The sequence below is a fragment of the Leptidea sinapis genome, chromosome 23 (assembly GCF_905404315.1).
Source record: "Leptidea sinapis chromosome 23, ilLepSina1.1, whole genome shotgun sequence".
Taxonomy (NCBI): Eukaryota; Metazoa; Arthropoda; class Insecta; order Lepidoptera; family Pieridae; genus Leptidea; species Leptidea sinapis.
Genome location: NC_066287.1, coordinates 2,288,641 through 2,310,975, shown reverse-complemented (window position 1 = coordinate 2,310,975; position 22,335 = coordinate 2,288,641). Strand labels below are relative to the sequence as shown.

At 34.6% G+C, this 22,335-nt stretch overlaps 1 protein-coding gene across 8 annotated transcripts in view; it reads left to right on the top strand.

Moving 5' to 3' along the window:
* Positions 1 to 22,335, top strand: part of LOC126971332 (paired amphipathic helix protein Sin3a) — a 63,882-nt gene that overhangs the window by 6,307 nt on the left and 35,240 nt on the right. For 6 of the 8 annotated variants that reach the window (XM_050817576.1, XM_050817580.1, XM_050817579.1 and 3 more), the window contains exons 2-4: positions 1,077 to 1,174; positions 17,026 to 17,089; positions 21,166 to 21,317. In XM_050817576.1, coding sequence (XP_050673533.1) covers positions 1,106 to 1,174; positions 17,026 to 17,089; positions 21,166 to 21,317 — 285 coding nt within the window. In that variant the 5' untranslated portion in view covers positions 1,077 to 1,105. The remainder of the gene's footprint in view (positions 1 to 1,076; positions 1,175 to 17,025; positions 17,090 to 21,165; positions 21,318 to 22,335) is intronic. The other 2 variants (XM_050817578.1, XM_050817581.1) reach the window with 1 other exon arrangement.

Below are 22,335 nucleotides of genomic sequence, written 5' to 3'. Positions count from 1 at the left end.
CGGTTTGAACCATTTGGAATTTCGAAGTATGTAGTCTCAATCTCCATACTAGCATTCACCCGCCGCCTATATTTTGTTTTGTTGCGTAATTCGTTTGAAAGGTGTATCGCACTGCAATAATGTCATATTTATAACAATAATTTAATGATGACGTAATCTGCTAACAACGATTCGAGCGTGTTGAGGTTATATTATGTGTATGACTTTGTATATTTAAAGTAGCTTTAGAAGTTATTTGAATAGTTAATACTTTATAAGTAACAACTCGATGCGTTTTGATTACATAACCCTGATGGACTCAATACTATGACGTATTATATTAACTTCACGCTGCGAGGCCCGCGTTGTAACTTGTAACGCGCAGGCAAGATGTTATTAGAGAAAACAGCTGTTGCCTGTTCGTTTCGTACATTTTTTATTAAATTCACATTTAGTTCTGCAATCCCTTGGTATATATTGTTATTATTATAATATTTTGTACTTTATGGATAAAAAAATGCAATCTTGAGTTCCATGCCATACAAAAATTTAAGGTCCAAACAAAGTATATTTTATTAGTAGTGGTATTAAATCACTGATACCGAGAAGGTTATTGTTACTTATTGGTATTAGGTTTACAGTAACCTTACTGTGCACCTTTTATATATGTTTACCTTCCATCAAGCCACTTTAAGAATTTCATGTTAAATGCCATTATCTATTGTATTTGTTTCTAATCATCACCATCTCACTCTGGTTTAAATTGACATTAAGCATTACCTGCCCTTGTTGTACTATATGAGATATGAAACAATCAATCAAACTTTAGAAACCATGCTAATAATATTAATATTAGACAAGACTGTTGCTCATAAAATGCATATAAATTTAAATATAGTCCTTTAGCTCATGTATTTACTATTTGGGTGGAATTTTTCATGTACTACTATTTTATCATATTTGCAGCATTTCCCTATGTTGCTTCTCTCCCCCATCTTTAAAACAGACACACCTAATTGTCTTGCAACATAACAAGCCTTTTGTAACTTGTTTCTGTAGTCTATTTAGGTATTAATGTTGTTCAAATGTAATTTCAGGTGATTAGGTGATGGGCCTGTGATCAACAATGATGAAACGCACAGGACCCAGAATCGGGCCTGATGAGCCCACTCCTCTTTCACAGAGTCCTGCTCAGGTAAGATATTACATTTATATAGATATCCTAAATGTGTATAGAGAAAGGTTGGTACCTTAGAAAGCTAAAGGAAGATTTATTTTGCTAGATTGTTACCATTTAACGGCTATGGAAGAGTTCAATAATTATCTGCAGCTTCTTTGTGTGACAAAATCCTGGATATGCTAGTTTTTCCTATTATCACAAAATAAGAAGAATCAGTAATAAAAACTATTTGCGTGATGTACATATAAATTTTTTTACTGTATTCTAATAGATAAAAAAATCTTCTTCTTTCAAGCTTGTTACACTTTTTAAGTGCATTAAATTTTGATATTATAACTTTTTATGCTACGGTTCACTAGAATTACTCAAAGGTACTTTTAATGTGTGAATAACTGCTGCAAGCATTGAGCATGCTTGAAGGTATGTTTTCGTTCTTAGTGTGGTATAACACACTCCTGGCTGCACTTTGTGGTATTACCATTTGTGTATAGCCGTCCCATCGGAATTTATTAATTAAACATTCCTTCAGCATGCTGTATATTACTATGTATATATAATATATACATATCACTGCTTTGGTTGTCTTCCATATCCATTTCATGGCTTGCAGACACTACAGAGACTTATCTTTTTGATGTCACAGGATCATCTGGTTAGTGCCTGTCAACATTACTTCTCTTAGTCATTTGAGGGCTTCACTCATTACATGCATCACAATGACTTCAGTTTTGTGGCGTCAGCATTGTCTTTATTTCTGCCCTGCAGGGTAATACTGAGCATTTCTATACACCTTTGTGCAAATTTGAAGTTCATGTCCAAAGACACAACATTGTATGGGAACTAAGATCAGATTGTGGTCAAAGGTTTACTTTGATAGAGTATTCCGGCGATGACTGTGATGTTCATAACAATTGACACTTTATTTCTTTACACACATATACAGCTAGTATTCAATAAAACCATATAAATTATATATCAATACATTAAAAACATGCAAAGTTCCCAGTGGGGATCAAACCAGCAAAAAACCATTGCTTTATATTATAGGCAGACATTTATACCACTGTATTTGCCAACTGTTGATGAGTGACACATAATTTACAATTGAGGCCGAATAAGGATGCAAAAGTGCTTATTATTTATAGAAAATAAACAACATTCAATACTAGCAAAAAGAGTTGCAAATAATGACCTTATTGAGTTCTAGACTGAAGTCCTAACTTCCGCAAAAGGTGCTAGCAAGCTGCATGTAATTGTCTCGTCATTACCTTGAATATGTTCTTGTTTTTCTATTTACATTTTTTTTCAATATCCATAATATTATTTTTGGGTAATTGGTTCAACATTTAGCAGCATATTTGAGTTTTTTTTTGTTAATTTATTGCCATATACTACTCCAACGACTTATACTATATCAACAGTTCAAAATCAAATGTATATAATATGTATATACAAGTATATTAGCATGTCATAAGTTTTTAATGGGATTGGTGGACTTATAAGCTTTTGGGGCCACCTATTCGGCATGCTTGCAGAGCCCTAAATCTCATTTTTATGTTTGAGAAAATTTGATTTTTTTATAAAATGATGATGTAACCTTTTGGGATAACTATATCCTTAGCCCATCAATATTAACAGCATCCCCCCTGGACTAGATTTTTATCTAGATTTATTTTCATAAATGTGTTCAGTAAGTAATTTGACTACTAGAAAATAAACCAGTTTTTTTGGTAATTATAAAATTCTGGTGTATAAATAATGACACACTAAGCTTGTTGGTCTACTGAAACATGACATTGGCGAGTTGTGATGCCCCTTCCACAGAAGCCACTAGAAAGAATAGAATAGAATCTATAACATATATAGAATCTTCTTTCATTCAAATAGTTTTATTCCAATTATGATTTAAAATAAATTATTAAACAACACAAACTACCACCCTTTCGAAATAGTGTGCCTCAGACCTGAGAAGTATGGGCGCATGAAACCAAGCCGGCTCTTATTTTTTAAGATTTAGTTTATTATTAAATAGCCTGAGGCTGTTCCCTCCATTCCCAGTCCGTGGACACTTTGTGAAAACACAAACTTTTTTAAATAATTTCTTTAAATTTTGTAAATTTCTGGGATAATTTTGTTATATTTGAAAATTGCATATACATCCTTTTGCTCAACATGATCAAAACATTCCAACCTGATTTTCTTTCTATAGTGAATCTTGTGGAAAAGGTCACCATAATTAAGTAGTACTTATATTATTAACTGAAAAATTACATAAAGAGACACTGCTATATAAGGTCAGCAACACTATTGTGGGATTGACAATGTTACTAGAAAGTATGGGTTGTGGCTATCATATAACATCAGTTGAATTGTATGAATGGTTGTTTGTATTTTATTTGGGCTAAATACATTATTTTATATATAACTTGCTGATCTGACAGATCGTTGTGTACATATAGATGTACACAACGATCTGTCAGGTATATTTATATATAGATATATCCTAAATGAATTGCTGTTCGTTAGTCTCGCTAAAACTTGAGAACGGCTAGACCGATTTGGCTAATTTTGGTCTTGAATTATTTGTGGAAGAAGAAGAATAAATAGGAAAATGCTGCTAAATTAAATAGAAACAACAAATTTGTTTTTCCTTTGATGTGTCCATACATAATTTCTATGAGAGAATTTATTGACACACGGTTTGACAGTTCTGCTGTGAAACAATTTCATTACGACAGCAGGGTGCATATTTTACAAAATATGATTTTTTTTTATGAAAATAAGGGACAAGACGAGCAGGACGTTCAGCTGATGGTAATTGATACGCCCTGCCCATTACAATGCAGTGCCGCTCAGGATTCTTGAAACCCCCAAAAATTCTGAGTGGCACTACAACTGCGCTCATTTGCCCAGTAATTTCACTAGCTACGGCGCCAAACGAAGTAATTTTTCATGTTATGATATATTATCGACAAATTCATATAAAAACATAATTTTATTTATTATATACAGAACAACGTCTGTCGGGTCAGCTAGTAATAAATAAAATACAGTATTTTTATGAATTTGTCAAGAATTATTTTGTAGAATAATATGCTCCCTGTTGTTATAAATTGTTTCATAGCAGAACTGTCAAACCGTACGTCAATAAATTATCTCAGAAAATATGTCCATACAAAACAAATATTGGAAATAAAAATAATTCCCATTTGGATCCCAAATCGAAATAAAAACTATCCTACCTCTCAAGTTGGATTAAACTGCCCTCCATTAAAATCTATTCATTAGTTCTGGAGTTCACTGGAAACAAACATCAGGACACTGGATTTATATATATTAAGATTTTATTATACCTTCAAAACTCCATGTCCTACTTGTTCTTGAATGTCTTCTTTCCCCGGGTTTTCACAACATTTGTTAATATTTTTCGTAAATAACTTAACATTAATATAATTATGTTTAAGTTAAATACTTAATATGTAAATTATTTGTTTTCGTATTTGTATTGTAAGTAAAAGAAACTTGTATATAAACACCAATAATTACTGTAAAACTGGGAATATTTATCATCAACTCACAAATAACATAATACATAGTGGTCTACCTACCTCTATTATCGTGACCCTTCTGTAAAGCCAAAATAGAGAGTATAGAATAATATTTTATATTACAACAACTAAGATTCGACAAAATATTTCCAAAAAATATTTATTTATCCCACAATATAATAATAATATTGACACACATATTTAATACAATAAACTTACTTAAACATACATAAATACTTATAAACATCCATGACTCGGAAACAAACATTCATAATAAAATGGCATAATAGGCATTTATTTTCTCAAAATTGATTCCTTTAGAATTCTTTTTGATGTCATTTCTAATAACTACTAGATACTACTACCGCTTCGGAAACAAATGGTGCTCTGATAGAGAAGAAGCGGCGCAAGAAACTCTCCCAGCATTCTTTTTTTTCGCTTTTTTCAATAATAATATACAATATTGTACAGTCATTTCTATCGCTATAAAATAATCACAATCTAATCCCAGGCTGTCCGATCATTTAGATATTCAGCAGTGGAGTAATAGGATTAACGACAGAGCCATTTTTCTATAAAACATTTAAATTTATTTATAGATAATGCCTGACAAGTGGTTGGGACTTTATTATAAAATTGTATACATTTACCCTTAAAGCTATTATGTATCTTATGAAGCCTACTAGAATTAGTTACAAGCAATCCCTTATTTCTAGTGTTATAATAATGAAAATAACTATTAAGAGCAAAAAGGTGACGATTTTTGTGAACGTATATCAAATTTTCATAAATGTACTGACAATGAACAGTCATAATATTTATTTCTTTAAATTTTTCTTTGAGAGACTGTCTATAACCAAGCTGATACATAGCACGAACAGCTCTCTTTTGCATAGTAAAATACCGTACGTCATAATCATACACCGACCGGGATTCGAAGCCTGGACCTCTAGCTCAGTAGGCAGCAACCACTCGGCTATAGGGGTCGTCAATGTGGCAACCCTACACGAGTATTCTTTGCCAGTAAACCCTTGCGTCAATCGCGGAGATAATATACGAGGTGTGACGGTGTCCTTCCCTTTGTCACGTGTCACTGACCCTGCCGATTGTGTGCCAAAGGATCGACGTGCTTCTCTCGCCCGGCGCGAGCATGCGGCTGCATTGTGTATGAACCGATCGATTTCAACATTGGTTGCTACTAGGGCTGTGTACCATCGACAAAATTTACCCATGACCCACTTTGCTGATGATTCTTTTATAATCATATAAACAGAACTTAGGTTTATATTTGCACGAAAAACATTGTACGACAATTGGTGGATTATCAGTTAACAGTTACTTGAGAAATTAATGTTCAAGCGAATTTCAGACTTATTGTTTATTATGACCACGTGGGTCACGATTTTTTTTGTTGATAGTACAAACAAATGAATTACTCAAAACTGGAATAAATAAATTAAGTCGTTTTTTAGGATAAAAAGTGACAAGACGAGAAAAACTTTCAAAACGGTGGCGGGCATAATCATTGTAATAGCTGAATTCTAATTGCATAGATCGTCACTAATTTATATCTCAATGTATATAAGTTCTAAGTCTCGGTAGTTACAGCACAATTTAAACCATAACAAAAAAGTGCGTGAACAAAAGGGGTGGCCAAGTATCTCACCTATGGTTACCATTCAGTAATCTGAAAGTCCTGGCCAACAAAAGCTTGACATTTTGATAAAAGTCCGGACTTTTTAGTTGATCACGTTTAGATTTCGTTTCTCGTAAAGATTGAGGACATATTTGATAATATTAGTTAAGGTGTAGTTTCATTACTATATTCCAAATAATTAAAAATAAAATCTGGACTAGTTAGAGAGCCGGACAAAATCCGGACTAGAGTCTAAAAGTCCGGACATGCCTGGATTAATCCGATTGTCTCAGGCGTTGTCATTATCTGGTCCAGCAGAGAGTAGAGTACCACTCTCCTTTAGGTAACCCGAAGCTCGATTTTTTGTTACAAAAAACAGTGTGTGATTAAAATCACACGAAAAGAGTTAAGACGAGGCTCCTAATACGAAATACGAATATTTGTAATACGATTTTATTAGCTTGGCGTGAATCTATGTAATGAAATCTTGCAACGTGATTTTTAAACACTTTATTCTATTTCTCCTATTGCGGCTTCTGTGGAAAGGGCACCACAATAATTCATACAATGTCACGTTTACAAGTAGACCACAGTATGCATTTGATCGGTGTTAATGAATTAGAAGTCGAATTGAATTCTAACTTGGAGCACTTATCAAGTACCGATGACAATACAAGTATAACAGTCAGCCTCAACTTTATTAGCTTGTTATGAATGTTTGTTGGTATGTAACGGAATCTTTCAACGTAATTTTCGACTAATTTAAATAGTCTGTCCCATTGTACTACTTACTAGGATCTCCATAAGCGATATTTTTACTTCCGACACCGTTGTTTTTGTGACATAGACCAAGGCGCGTTTTAGGTTAGGACTTGCGCACACCAAAAAGTAGATTATTGGTTGCTTGCTGCCTTAGATAATTTATATGTCATAATAGAATCTCTTGCTGCTAAACAACCGATACAACAGGCCAGGTTTAATACTTTGATGTGCGTGACGAGATACGTCTTACACTCGCGATTTGTATGACACTTGTGTTAGTGTGCGTGCATTGCTCAAGATAGATGTTAACTATAAACTCGAAAATATATATTTGAAGTAAACTAAAATATTACTAAAACCATTTCCTGATTTAATCTTATTGAAAATTATTTTTATCTTATTAGTTTGTGCCTATAATATATACATATATGGAATTTCATATTTACATTAACTAAAAATATATACGCTTTATAATTGCAACCAAAGTTTCTAAGTAAAGTGCAAAATATTAAAATGACAATTACTTTATTTTATCCGATTTTAATGAAAGAAGGCTTTATATTCTGCTCCCATTTATTATACTATGCCCAATTGTTAAAACTACATGATTGATTATTTCTCGGGTGTCCGCTAAATACATTTTACAAACCGTACATTTCAAACAACTTGGCTGTTGTAATTTGACACATCGTTATGTAGGTAATTACTATTACTGAGCAGTTATTGCAATGCTTATTCAATGGAAATTTTCCATACAAATACAAATAACACCCGCTTATTAACTGCTGATTTGCGATTTGCACATAATAAGCTCAAATGCTACTTTTGAAATGTCAAATTTAAAGCTAACGGTATTATTATGTCTGCATAGGGAAAAAATATGATCAGTATTGAAACACGACACTGAAGACTATGAAAAATCATGTACCTAGTATTGCAATAAATATTGTCACAGCGAAAAGTTATTTATGTTTTAAAGAAATAAAAGCATTAATGTTGTTGCCAGTGTAATCTCTGGTCATAGGCGCTTTAGCGAATTTCCTAGGAACTGTGATAATAATGTTAACACCAGGAACAATCATAAACTTGAAAAAAGTAGAGTTAGTATTTCTTTTGTTAGGCGATGTATATCCTTTACAACATGATCCCAGAAAATGTTCAAAGAAATATTGTGTTCTTACATGTAACTTAGGTAACTATAATATAAATTACTTTCTTAATGATACCACAGATAGGGAATGGAGCGACCGCCCTCAGACTATTGCTCTGAGCGGCACTACAATTGCGCTCGTCACCTTGAGACATGGTCTGTTAAGTCTCATGCCCATTAATTTCACTAGCTACGGGGCCTTTTACGGCATAAATAGGCGCCGTTGTGGTACCCATAATCTAGCCGGCATTCTGTGCAAAGCAGCCTCCCACTGTTAAATTACGTGAATAGCACCGTAGTTATACAATTAGCTATTGATCGCCATGTAAAATCCTCCCATACGCAATACGCATTTGTATGCAGAGACAAGCCGATATTTACAACGGTAAAAATGTTATCGTGGTGTCGCGGTAATTATGTAAATAAACATGACGCGTATACTTTGAATGGAATTGCTTATGAATTCGTTTTGTGTTTATACGCCAAATAATAGAAAGTATTTAACGTTATCAGTGACAGTTTTTCATTTTTGGATTTTTTGTAAGCATGACTATAATAGCGTACCAAGGTGCTTGATATAGGAAAGGTGATCGGAATGAATTGATATTATATTAAGCTCTGTTCAAACTGAGGCGAATAACGCGCGGGACGCGGGCCGGATGTCGCTCGCGCCGATAGTGTCAGCTAACTTGTATTGACGTGTTTGAACAGAGCTTTAGACATGTTATAGAATTAAGGCGACACTAAATGCCAGCGAACTTGAGCGATATGAGTTCACGGCTGCCGGCCCGCCATCTATGTAACAAAGCCAATATTTTCAAAATTCTTGCGTGGAAAACAGTTTCTATGCTTACAATCCTCGTTATTCATTACTAATCGGAATAAATGAACCTACACAAAAAAGTTCAAGCTATAAGAATAACTTTTCTGTGAGAAGTACCAAAAAAATGCGACACGCCATGCCAAAAAACTTGTTTAACTTCAAAGAAAAGTGGTAGTTCAAAAAGGCTCGGCAGTGTTAACTATAACCAACAGCAAGCATTAGCAACCTACAAATAAGACTTAAGGATATGTGTAACAGGATTAAGTAGTGTTCATAGCTCGAAATGCTGTACTTTCACCACAAAACTTGTCTAAAAACACCATGTTTGCGTGTTTTCTGCTTGCTCTTCGCCTTAAGGTGGAAATTCTATGCATTTTGATGTAAACATCAAAACGGCGTACAATACTTTACTAATAAGGTTAGTAGTAGTGTATAATTACCAATAAAAAATGTAGAACTGTAGCAGATTACTTTGGGTGCCTTTAAAAAGGCGCATACACTCATTTCACTTGATCACTTAACATTAGGTAACACGTGCGTTCGATTGACCTCCTCTTCCATAAAAAAATCATTCAAGCTTGGCAACAATCTTACGAATGAAAGTGTATCAATGCAGCAATTCTGGCAATGTCGGGGATAGAGTACAGCGGGACTCGGAAGTGATTTATGAATGAAATTGTGAATTGAACGATTGCTATTTTAACATGACATTATTTATTTTAGCCATTATTGTAGCCGATAAGTCAGGTCAATCTGTCATTGTCAAATATTTATTATTTATGTAACAAATTGTTTCCGAGTCATGGATGTTTATTTGTATTTATGTATGTTTAAGTAAGTATATTGTATTAAATATATCGTTGTCTTGCACCCATGACATAGTACAGGCTATGCCTAGTTTTGGGCAAAATAATTTGTATAAGAGTGTATCATTATTATTACTATTATTATTTATCTGAAAAATATATTTTATTGTACTGACCATCTGACCCGACAGTCGTTGTGTATCAATAATATTTCATAACATCAATAATTACTTCGTAAAATTTGCACCGTGTTGTTATAATGAAATTGTTTTTCAGTAGAACTGTCAAACCGTGCGTCAGTAAATTCTCTCATAGAAAATATGTCCATACAAAACAAATATTGGATAGAAAAATGATTATGGGTGACAAATTGGAATAAAATCCCTCAAGTTGGACTAAACTCTACTTCATGAAATAATCCCTACTAAAATCCGTTCATTATTTTAGGTGTTCACTGGGAACAAACATCAGGACACTTAATTTATATATTTAAAGAACATGACCTAAAACAATAGCATTGATCTAAAATAATATGGATGGCTCTGTGACCAAAGTCGACGGCTTAATTTCCGAGAGCTAGCATCAAAATCATGTTATATTTAACAGTCAATTAGTTTCAGTTAATAAAGGACCAAAGACTGATACACATCACTTATTATAGATACAGTACACCAACGACGTTCTATACGTCATATAGACAATGCACGTCATACAAAATCAAAGCCGAAATATAGCACATGCCACAAATGCCACCATAATATGCTTCGACTGCTATGTTTATTTATTTCGGCGTTTACTCCACTTGTTTAAAATATTATTGGTCAATAAGCAGCAATGTAAACACTTTTTCAGTTTAGGCTGCGTATTTTGAATTTAGAACCCAATTTGGACAGTGACAACAGTTGAGTAGCAGTTAGGTATTATTTTAAACCCCTGACGAAAAAGGGGGTTGCTATAAGTTTTACGTTTGTCAGTCTGTCCCTATTTTCTGTTCAGGATCTGTCCAGTCAGAGGTTTTATACGTTTTTAATTAAATATCGCGCTCATATTATAAGGGCGAAAGTTATATACTCTAAATGGAATTGATTTTCATAAGATAAATAAAAACTCCAATATTATATTTTTATTTACATAAAATAATTCGGCATATAACTTAAAAGTTAAGTTCGCTGAAATAAATTTAATTTGTTAAAGACTAAGACTTGGACATCTTTTCCAGGGTGTCTTTTTGCATATGTAGTGTAAGCGGGGACATCAACATATCTTTGTATGATAAATTATATGTGTTGCTAAATTGGACTTTTGTGTGTGCGTCAATATGACTTAATATATTGACATTCAAAAGAGATATCAATACTTAAAATGTTAAACAAAGTTTTGTCATACTCTTTGAGCATGAATTTTTAAACGCATGTCACCACTAAAGGATTTAAGCCTTTAGTGGTGAAATATAAACCAGCCTCCAGGAAATGATTCGAGCAAAAGCCACTCGACTAACTTAGTTTATAAAATTCTTCACATCTCTCTTTTGCTACGAACTGGCGCCATTTCTCTTTCATCATCTTGTGTACGGAAAAGCTGAGAAAGATTTACAGATTTGCGGTGTTAATAAGTATCAATTATCACTTGGTTATTACGTTACGTCTGTGATACCGTGTAAATAGCACTAGTTTATAATTGATTAGGTACGTTCTTATAATCCGTTTATATTCACCGACAATGACTTTCAAAACTGACAAAATACAATATTGCTAATCATCATGAGTTTCCGCACCCAAAATCAATATTGCTAATAATTGTTCAATGGGCCTTTAAAAAAAGCGACTCTATAGTCTTTATTTCTGTCTGTGTGCTTGACGCGTCCTTCATCTGTCTCATTCTGACAAGCAGGAGAGAAAGGGATGTGAATACTTGTCAAAAATTGTACCATATTTATTGAAAAAATATTAGTTTTACTAAATTATTTACGCTTTTTGCACACCAAACTAACATAAATAAAATAAATTTATCGGTGAGCAGTCACATCTTTTTTTGTCTCGTTAACATATTATTTGAGCACTTTTTCATTATCAGCACACACAGGCTTGGTGATTGACATACGACTAAGGAGAAAAGTGTGCTTACATTGTCTTTAAGCACACTTTTGCCGTTTTGCTATCAGACTGCGAATGATATGTCCATATGTATATATATAACGTCATTACAGTACCTACACATCACTTATGTAATATAATTTAAATACAATAACAGTGTTAGTCATTATCAGATCAATTAAAGTAATTTAAATTTTTAATTAAATTAATCGCATTAAGAAACTAGGCTAGAAATTATACCACTTTGTTCCTTTGGTATTAGGTTTTGGAGAAACTTCTATTCCGAAACGCTCTTAAAAAATTCTTTGGGTGTTATAAGAGTGCACCCTGGTTAATACATAATATTATAATTTGCAATAATTTTCCAGTCTACAGTTACCAATACTCATACTAATAAGTTTTTCTCTATACTTTCATATCAGTCATGGTCTTCCTCACAATATTTTGTTAATTAATCATTTCATAGTACTTCGTGCATCTCAATGTGTTTAAGATGACAAAGAAGAACTCCAATAAAAAGCTCCATAAAATTTTATTGATCAATCCTTAATTCGTCCTAAGATTACTTTTTATATATCACCTCATTAAACCAATAATGCAAGAAATACTTTTTCTTAGGTGTTCTTGTAGTTTTTTATAATTTATCCTAGCTGACCCGACAAACGTTGTTTTGTCATAGATTCACGCGATAGACATTCACGCGATAGTTTTATAAGTAATAAAATATTGCCTATATTATAGCCTGTACATCATTTTGTTCTATTGTCAAAATAGCAATTTTATAACGGATCCCTAATTTTGAAAAAAAAAACATAGCCTATAGCCTTCCTCGATAAATCGACTACCCAACACTGAAAGAATCATTCAAATCGGACCAGTAGTACCAGAGATTAGCGCGTTCAAACAAACAAACAAACAAACACTGCAGCTTTATAATATTAGTATAGATTATTTTAGTGAAATTGGCATATTTTCATTATTATATATAAAACATTTAAGAAAATAGTATATAATGCCATACTCAATGTGAAAAATTTAACTCACTAAAATAATGGTGTCTTAATGTATGTCTAGATAGAGCCTCTTGCTGCTAGACAACCGATGAAAACAGGCCAGGTTTATTACTTTACTGTGCGTGACAAGCTACGCCTTACACTCGCGATTTGTATGTCAATTTGTGTTAGTGTGCGTACATTGCTCAAAATAGAGGTAAACAGTCAACCTCATTTTTTTTCAACTTTTCACAGCTGTCACTTTCTATCTAGACGAGTAAATGATCTATGGTTGTGTCTTATTCTTTTCTACATAAACTCTTACAGCTGTTTAAATTTTCTTTTTGTTTGTTGTTATTTTCACTTTTTGTTTAAACATACCGTACCTACATTGTTAACTAAAAAAGAATATATTAGTATTTAATTTATGCAACTGTTTTGGTCTTCTAGTTTATGTATATTTGTAACCTTACTATTGTAAACGACTGTTTTGTTCCTGAATAAATAAATAAATCAATAGGGCAGCCAGCGTATTCACAGTTACCCACTTAATTCTACAACAACCAACATTTATTAATTCGGTGGTTGGTATATTTATAAAACGTTGTTATTTTTGGCCTAGAGCTTAGTCATTTGGCACTCACAAATATAAATTGTCTATGGTTAACGATCCCGACATAGATCCAACTCGGGGCTATCGTGTCTATGACTAAATTGTGAACTTACACGATGTTTCTAGACCCGTTGAGATATTTACAGGTTTTGTTTATACGGTTTTAAAATTGAAGACATACCTAGTGTGGTTACAGATTGTAAGCTCGATCAAATTCAAAATAATCTGTATTCACTGTAAAACTTTGTTTTTTAGTCAGGATAGTGATGTACAAAAGTTACAATAGCATTAAATTCAAGAGTATAACAATATTCACAATACATTTAGAAACATTAATCCCAACTATATTTGTCATTCAAATAATCTTTCGCATTATAATAGGCCTTAGATGTTTATTAACTTTTTATGATACACTTAATTTTTTTGATTGGTAATATTTTAATATTATTTGGGATCGTCAATGTAAGCATCGATTCTAAGCTTAGATACGTCTGATGAAAACAAGGCATGTTTATAACTTTAGTGTGCGTGGCAAGCTACGTCTTTAAAAAATTCTTTTATCAACTACCTTCATAACTGCGCATAAAATACAACAGACATGGATTACGTTTTGAGACGCCATTTGTAACAAAAACCTGATCTCGTACATTAATCTGTAAAACTTTATAGTCTAAACACATGGTCGGATTTGGTACGGACGGGCGCCTCGCACCAATTGGTGCGGCGTCGTACTCTGTACGGCCCCAGACGGTAATAATAATAATTTTGTGTGATGGACAATGCATCATACTGTTAGGACGGAAGCGCTGCTTGCCTGTTAAAAAAACACAATTTGACACGGAACTTACTCTCAGGACCGCTTCTCGCATTGCTTTTATATAAAATTAACATGACAACTCGGCATTTACCTCGTATAACGACTGTTCATAACAATACCATCGAATATAGTACGTTATCAGACCGCGTCCGATGGTTCGGCCGTACCAAATCCGACCATGTGCTTAGGCCATTATTAACATTGATTCGTTCACTGTTCTGCGTAGTTTGAGTGCTGTCGTTCCGGTTCTTGACGCCGCCGGTACAATACACTCAAGGCTACGCCGCTCCGCTCCGCGTGTAAACCTTGAGATTAGGGCTAATTACATATTTTATGTATTTGTATGACTTTGTTTTTGTTTATTTTGCGATTGTGAAGGGCCGCAATCTCTTTGTTTTTATCATAACAAGCCACGCAACATTGCAATGTTTATTCGATTCGATTTCTTTATTCAATCGCAATCCCAGATTGATATTTTAATCCAATTCCTACTTTAAAGGTGTTATCTTTTCTCAATCTAAATATTATTTTTTTTTTATGGAAAAAGAGGTCAAACGATCGTACCTGGTGGTTGTCAATGTTTATATTTATTTTTGAACCGAAGCTATTATACGGACGTTCGGGCCGGTAGCCCGTCAAATTTGAGCGTTAGCGAGCTTCATATTTAGGACCGTAATACAGTTTTGTTTTTAATCGCATTTCCTCGCTCTATCGTAAAAAGTTGTTCTTATCGGCACTGTGTGCGCATACCGCCAGCGTCGCTCTGTGTATTTAGTTATGAGATACCAATACTATGTACCGAAATATCAAAATTTGGAGCTCCTACGCTTAATACTATAAACTTTCGCTTTCTTTTTACACGCTTTTTATAAGGCGCGATTTTGACCCACTTTAACAACCAGGTTTTTGTCCAAACTCCGTAGATTTATCGAGGACCGATCACAATTTGATAAATATTATTCCATTTTATAATTTGCAAAATAAGATTTATATAATTTTCATCTATCGTTTTTAGTTCGGTTTTCTGTAAAAAAAAACCATGTTTTTAAGTTTTTTTTTACTATTTTTATTATTATGAATATGGCTAAGTAGTTGTACTCGTGTGTTCATTAAATGTTACATTTAACGACAATTGTCAAAACTCCTTATTAAATAAGTCCCCATATCCCGTTGCGCGCTTTTAATAGGCGTGTCAGCTGCGTACTTGGGGACAGAGTAACAGGACATTGGAAGCGTCACCCGACTTCTGTGGTGGGTGGCGTGCCGAAAATGTGCTTACATTTATATGTATAATATACTAGCTTATACCCCGCGACTTCGTCCGCGTACACACAAGAGGACCGAGCATGTAGTAAGTAATTGAAGAACACTTCACCCCCTTATTCATAATAGTCTGCTAATTTAAAGCATTGCTAATTCTAACTCTGTCTTCTTCTATTGACCTAAGTCAGAATGAGAAAAAACACTCCTAGGCGGCTGTTTAAAGTTAGCGGACCATTATGAATAAGGGGGTATTAATATGCTGTCGCTAAATAAGTATGTGTTCTGTAAAGTTGTAGTACATTATTCAATTTTTATCATCAATACTTTTCGAAGCGCACGCGATGTAAATAATATTTTAGGTAATTTTTTACACCTTAGGTTACATTATTACCCCCTTATTTCATAATGGTCCGCTAACTTTAAACAACCGCTTAGGAGTGTTTTTTCTCATTCTGACTTAGATCAATAAAAGAAGACAGAGTGAGAATTAGCAATGCTCTAAGTTAGCAGACTATTATGAATAAGGGGGTTAGAGTTTAGTAATTATCTCCTATTTTTTTTTGAAAATATAATATAGCCTCATTATGACACCCGGGGATAGTGTAGCTAGCTTCCCAACGGTGAAAGAATGTTTCACATTGGTGCAGTAGGTTCGGAGCATATTCAATTCAAACAAACAATCAAATCTTTCCTCTTTATTATTAGTTTATTGATAAACTTCGGGTCTAGCTGAGCCATATTCATATACGCTGCGTGCTAAGTAAAAATATTTTCTTTTATTTCAAAAATAAAGAGAAAAATTAGGTTAAAATTACACTTATGTATGTCAAATATTTTACCATCATTTTGGAAAAGTCATTCGCACTCTTTTAAATCTATAAAGTTTATAGTTTTAGGATTTTATTTACAGCGATGCACGTGGTGCGATCATGTGGCATACGGACGCTTAGCTTTTTTAGCAAGAGCGCTGGGACGTAACCCGAAAGGCGCGGAATTTTTGATTTTTCTTTCCTTCGAAACTCTGTGATATCTAACCGAACGGATATTATACATGCACATCTATAACCATCATAACCCTAACGTGTTTGGCTTTTTTTTATGGAATAGGAGGACAAACGAGCGTACGGGTCACCTGGTGTTAAGTGATCACCGCGTTGCAAGAGAATGTGGGCACATTCTCTTGCAACATCAGAGGAATCACAAGAGCGTTGCCGGCCTTTAAGGAAGGTGTACGCGCTTTTTTTGAAGGTACCGATGTCGTATCGTCCCGGAAACACCGCACAAGGAAGCTCATTCCACAGCTTTGTAGTACGAGGAAGAAAGCTTATATATGTATTGTAATTAAGTTTGTCTCTTGTTATAGATACAGCAGGCAGGTGCAAGCAACATGCATACCTTGGCTCAGTCAGCACAACCGCAGATCTTAGGTGAGTCTACTAATATTGTAATACATACCTTCTTCGATATACCACCGAGAAACCAAATAAAACTGGCTAAACAGTTTGTTTTACTACACGCTTTTACCAGGGGGAGGCTCCTTTACACAGGAAGCCGGCTAGATTATAGCCACAACGGTGCCTATTTCTGCCGTGAAGCAGTTATGTGTAAACATTACTGTGTTTCGGTCTGAAGGGCGCCGTGGCTAGTGAAATTACTGGGCAAATGAGACTTAACATCTTATGTCTCAAGGTGACGAGCGCAATTGTAGTGCCGCCTCGAATTTTTGGGTTTTTCATGAATCCTGAGCGGCACTGCAATTACGATCAGCTGAACGTACTGCGCGTCTCGTCCATTATTTTCATAAATAAACACTCTGTATGTTTGTTTGTAACCGACTCAGTTAATCGTATTTAGATTGAATTTCGTAGATTTATCGAGGACCCATGGTATCAAGTTAGCGAACGATATCTCCATGAAACTATTTACAAAAGGAAACAATACGGAGATCTAAGATATTTTTAAACAAGATAACTGAAAATCGTAGAAACACTGTGTAATCAATCAACAATGACATATTTTGTCGCCACTCGTGAATAGGGGCGTGCATACCATATAGGCAATCAGGCAGTGCCTACCTCGTTAAGGCGACACTAAATGCCAGCGAGCTTGAGCGATATGAGTTCACGGCTGCCGGCCCGCCATCTATGTAACAAAGCCAATATTATCAAAATTCTTGCGTGGAAAACAGCTGTTTATATGCGTACAATCCTCGTTATTCACTACTAATCTGAATAAATGAACCTACACAAAAAAGTACAAGCTATAAGAATAACTTTACTGAGAGAAGTACCAAAAAAATGCGTCACTCCATGTCAAAAAACTTGTTTAACTTCAAAGAAAAGTGGTAGTTTAAAAAGGCTCGGCAGTGTTAACTATAACCAACAGCAAGCATTAGCAACCTACAAATAAGACTTAAGGATATGTGTAACAGGATTAAATAGTGTTCATAGCTCGAAATGCTATAGTTTCACCATTAAACTTGTCTAAAAATACCATGTTTGCGTGTTTTCTGCTTACTCTTCGACTTAAGAACCTAAATAAATAAAGCACTAGTGTTAAAGTTTTTTTTAGTTCAATTTGGTTGTTATTTATTAACCAAACTTGTATTAATACAACAGTATTGTATTCAATAGAACCTCTTGAACATCCATTCAGTATTAGATTAGCCAAATGGTTAGGAAACTATATGCAAATCACAAACAACTTCAATATGTAGACCTCAAAACTTAGTACTGTCTGTACAGTTATATCTACAGTGCCTACCTTTTAGAAAACCAATGCTCACCCCTGCTGGTGACATACTTATCATTACGAAGTCCAATTTTGTGGTTTTATTTATCAGTTCCATTTCACCAAATGATACCTTCATATACACTGATATTTGAGGTGTCGCTTATTATTATTATTATTTATAATAGACTGAGCCGCTTTCGCTGATGCGTCTATATCATTTACCATATCTATCCAAATGTTTGTCCAGTCTATTCTTAAACTGATTAACATATTTTGATTAACCACATCCTTGGCAATCTATTCCATATATGAAAAACTCTGTTGGTCAGAAAGTGTTTTAATGGATTTGATGATGCTTATTGATATTCTAGCTTCATATCTAGCTTACTCATAGGATCCATCAACAGATCTACGACATCTGTAAATCTAAGGCTAAATTTCATAGAGCGTACTCTTAGACTTTGCTCAGACTTTACTTACTTAAAACTTAGCTGAGTGGAAGCTTTGCATAATTTTTGAATTCGTTTTTGTAGGCATTTGACAGCTGCCCTTTTATTATGCTGAGCTCTAGGTAAATAAAACAGAACAATACAATAGTTCGCGTTTTATCACACTGAGTAAGCTCTATAGATCTAAGCCTAAAACCCAGTGCGCTTGACAACGCATCTCAACCACTGTTGAGACCACCCCTTATAAGTTGAATATTATGACCGAACGCTTAACAATTAATTCTAATAGTAACTTTCATTTTTATTGCTAATATTATAATTGTTATGTGTTATAAAGTTGTTTATATTTTTGTTGTTGTAACACTGTAGTCTAATTTAGATCATGTAAAATTTGTATTTAAATAAATAGAAAAAATAATTAAAAAAAACTGAAAAACACTTTGTTTGAAAAGATAATTATTCAAAATTTTAAATGTACTTACATCAATTACTGCCACATTGACGATAGATGAAAAAGTTACATAAATTATCATAAATCTTATTTTGCTATATGACATCACTATGTCATAAGTAAGTTAGCACTCCCCATATCCCGTTGTGCGCTTATTATAAGCGTATCAGCTGCGTACTTGGGGACAGAGTAACAGGACATTGGAAGCGTCACCCGACTTCCGTGGTGGGTGGCGTGCCGAAAATGTGCTTACATTTGTGTATTATACGAGAATTATGCCCGTATAGAAAAGACTATAAAAACTAAATATGGTGTTTTGGTTTCTTATAAATCGAGGTCATGACTCCTTTCACGACTTTTCTCTAAGTCTCGAAGTTTCCGACGATCACCGCCCTTCTCAAAATACCATCGTAAATAACATATTGCAACAACAATTGGTAAACGCCATGAAGCTACATTAGTTCGTAAAGGGTCTTTGACATGGGGTGAAGAACTGATAAGAAACTCCCATTATTTTTTGGTACCAAAGGTTTATCCTTTTGCTTGAGACTATGTCCATCAATTCAGAAAGAAATATTTATTTGTGAAAAATAAAGAAATGCAATAATATTGTTGTAATACACGTTGGGTCATAAAAATAGTAACTTCGTTGTTGTTAAAAAAAAACCGAGCACTTCTTCAGTTTTTGTCGTTTTCAACTGAAAACACCAAATAAAAAACTGAAAAAAACAAACTAGATTTTTTTTAAATCTGGCCGTCAAAAGTGGGTCAAAATCGCGCCCAAATGAGTCGGTTACAAACATACATACAGGTGAAGCTAATAAAAAGCTTGTAAAATAGCTTTAACCGGTGAATATTTGTTAGCCTTACGTTTAACAGTTAAAAGCTATGACGTCATCTAAAAATCGTCAAATGGTATCCTTCATTTTTTGCTTAACCGGTTTAACATGTTTGTGATTGCTAAAGTTAGTTGATGCAACCCTGCCTTCGCCACTCTTGTTGTAATGTAACGTCACCTACCCTTCAAACCAAACTATCGCTCGACCTGTTTTCATGAATATAGTTCTATTATAGCCGTTGCTGTGTACATAGTTAAATGTTATATTACGCCCAGCTGCCGAATCTCCTAATAAGTACTCATGCAAAACCGGTAATACAAGATTTTAGACGTGGCGGTTTGATGCGCTCGTTGTTGTTCTGTCTACCAGATAATAGGAATCAAATAATAAGAAATCATACACACGCGTACACCTTCCTTAAAGGTCGGCAACGCTCCTGTGATTCCTCTGGTGTTGCAAGAGAATGTGGGCTCACTTACTCGGCTAAATTTTACGTAAGTAAAGTCTGAGCAAAGTCGTACAGATCTCAGCCTAACCCCTTAGCTAATAGCAATATTTCGTTATTTTTTATTTTGTTCGTTTCTCGGCCTTCTTCTCTGGAACAGGCGTGATGTATAATAATTAATTGTATTGCTATGTATCCAAATGTTGTGAGCCTTCTTGAGTGTAAATTCCGTTAAGATTCGTCTTCAAACAATTCGTCAATGTCAATTCAAAATCAATTCTTGCGCCCATTCTTCGCAGGCCTGAGGCAGTCTCTTTTGAATGGTAGTTTTTGACGTTCAATAAGTGATTCGGAATACTATTTTGAATAAAAATATTAGAATTTGTATTCGATACGTGTTCCGTCTCTACACGAGGCATCTTCAGGAGATCTATTCATAGCCGAATGTACACTCAAGAAAGCTCAGAACATTTGGATAATTATGATATTGCACAGAATAACGCCTAATTCAGTTATTGGTTATTGTATTTCTATGTATTGTTAAAAGCTTTAATTCCATCGACTCACCATATGATAACGTATATAGATATGTACGCAGGCGCGACAGCCATGCTTTCGGTGGGCGCGGGCTTCGGCCGCGGCCCCACTCGCCCCGGAGCTCCGCCCGTCATCAACTATCTGAAGACGAACGCCGTGCAGTATGCGCCGCCGAAGCAGCAAGTACCACCCAGGCTCAAGGTACGTACATTTATGTGTTAAAGTGTAAATTGAATAAATTGTCTTCTACCGCATTTATCACGGTGAGTGTTCCGAAGAGCTGTTTAACCTGATTCTTGCAGCCGAATTCCACCTTCACACGACACGCCACAAGTTAGGATATCATCCCCACCATCTGGATGTGTGGCGGTCCTCCACAGTGCGGTTTTCAAGGAGCTTTCTTCCACGTACCACAAAGCTGTTGAATGAACTTCCTTGTGCGGTGTTTCCGGGACGATACGACATGGGTACCTTCAAAAAAAGCGCGTACACCTTCCTTAAAGGCCGGCAACGCTGCTGTGATTCCTCTGGTGTTCCAAGAGATTGTGGTCGGCGGTGATCACTTAACAACAGGTGACCCGTACGCTCGTTTGTCCTATTCCATAAAATAAATTGTATAAATTGCACGCTATTAAAATATGTGTCTTCTTAAAATGAATTAACGAAGTTCTTAATAATCAAATAAAATCTCTACGTACAATAAAAAAGAGGGGTCAAATTAGTACATAAATTAGGCTTACTTGTTGCTAAGTGATTTGTCTGTATATGTGTATATATTTTCTGATTCCTTAATTGCCTCTTCAAACGACACGCCACAAAATTCATACGAAACTTCCTCACAATCTATAACTAATTACTCCACAATACGGATCTCAAGGAATTCTCTGCCCGCGTAGGTACGGCCAAACTGTACAATGAACGGAACGCTTGCGCGGTGTTTTCGATTCTACCTTAAAAAAAGCGGGTAAAACTTTCTAAAAAGCCGGCAACGCTCTTGTGATTCCTATGTGTTGCAAGAGAATGTGGGCGGCGGTGATCGGTTAATATCCGCTGACCTGTTCGCTCATTTATCCGTTTCTCCCATGACAAAATGAAATTCGCTACCAATATTTTTTATTTTAAATATTTGCAATATAATATCATAAGTGATAGGTAAACGCCAATTACACCAATTACACCAATAGACAGAACCGAAATTCTTCTATTGATTCTTGCAGAA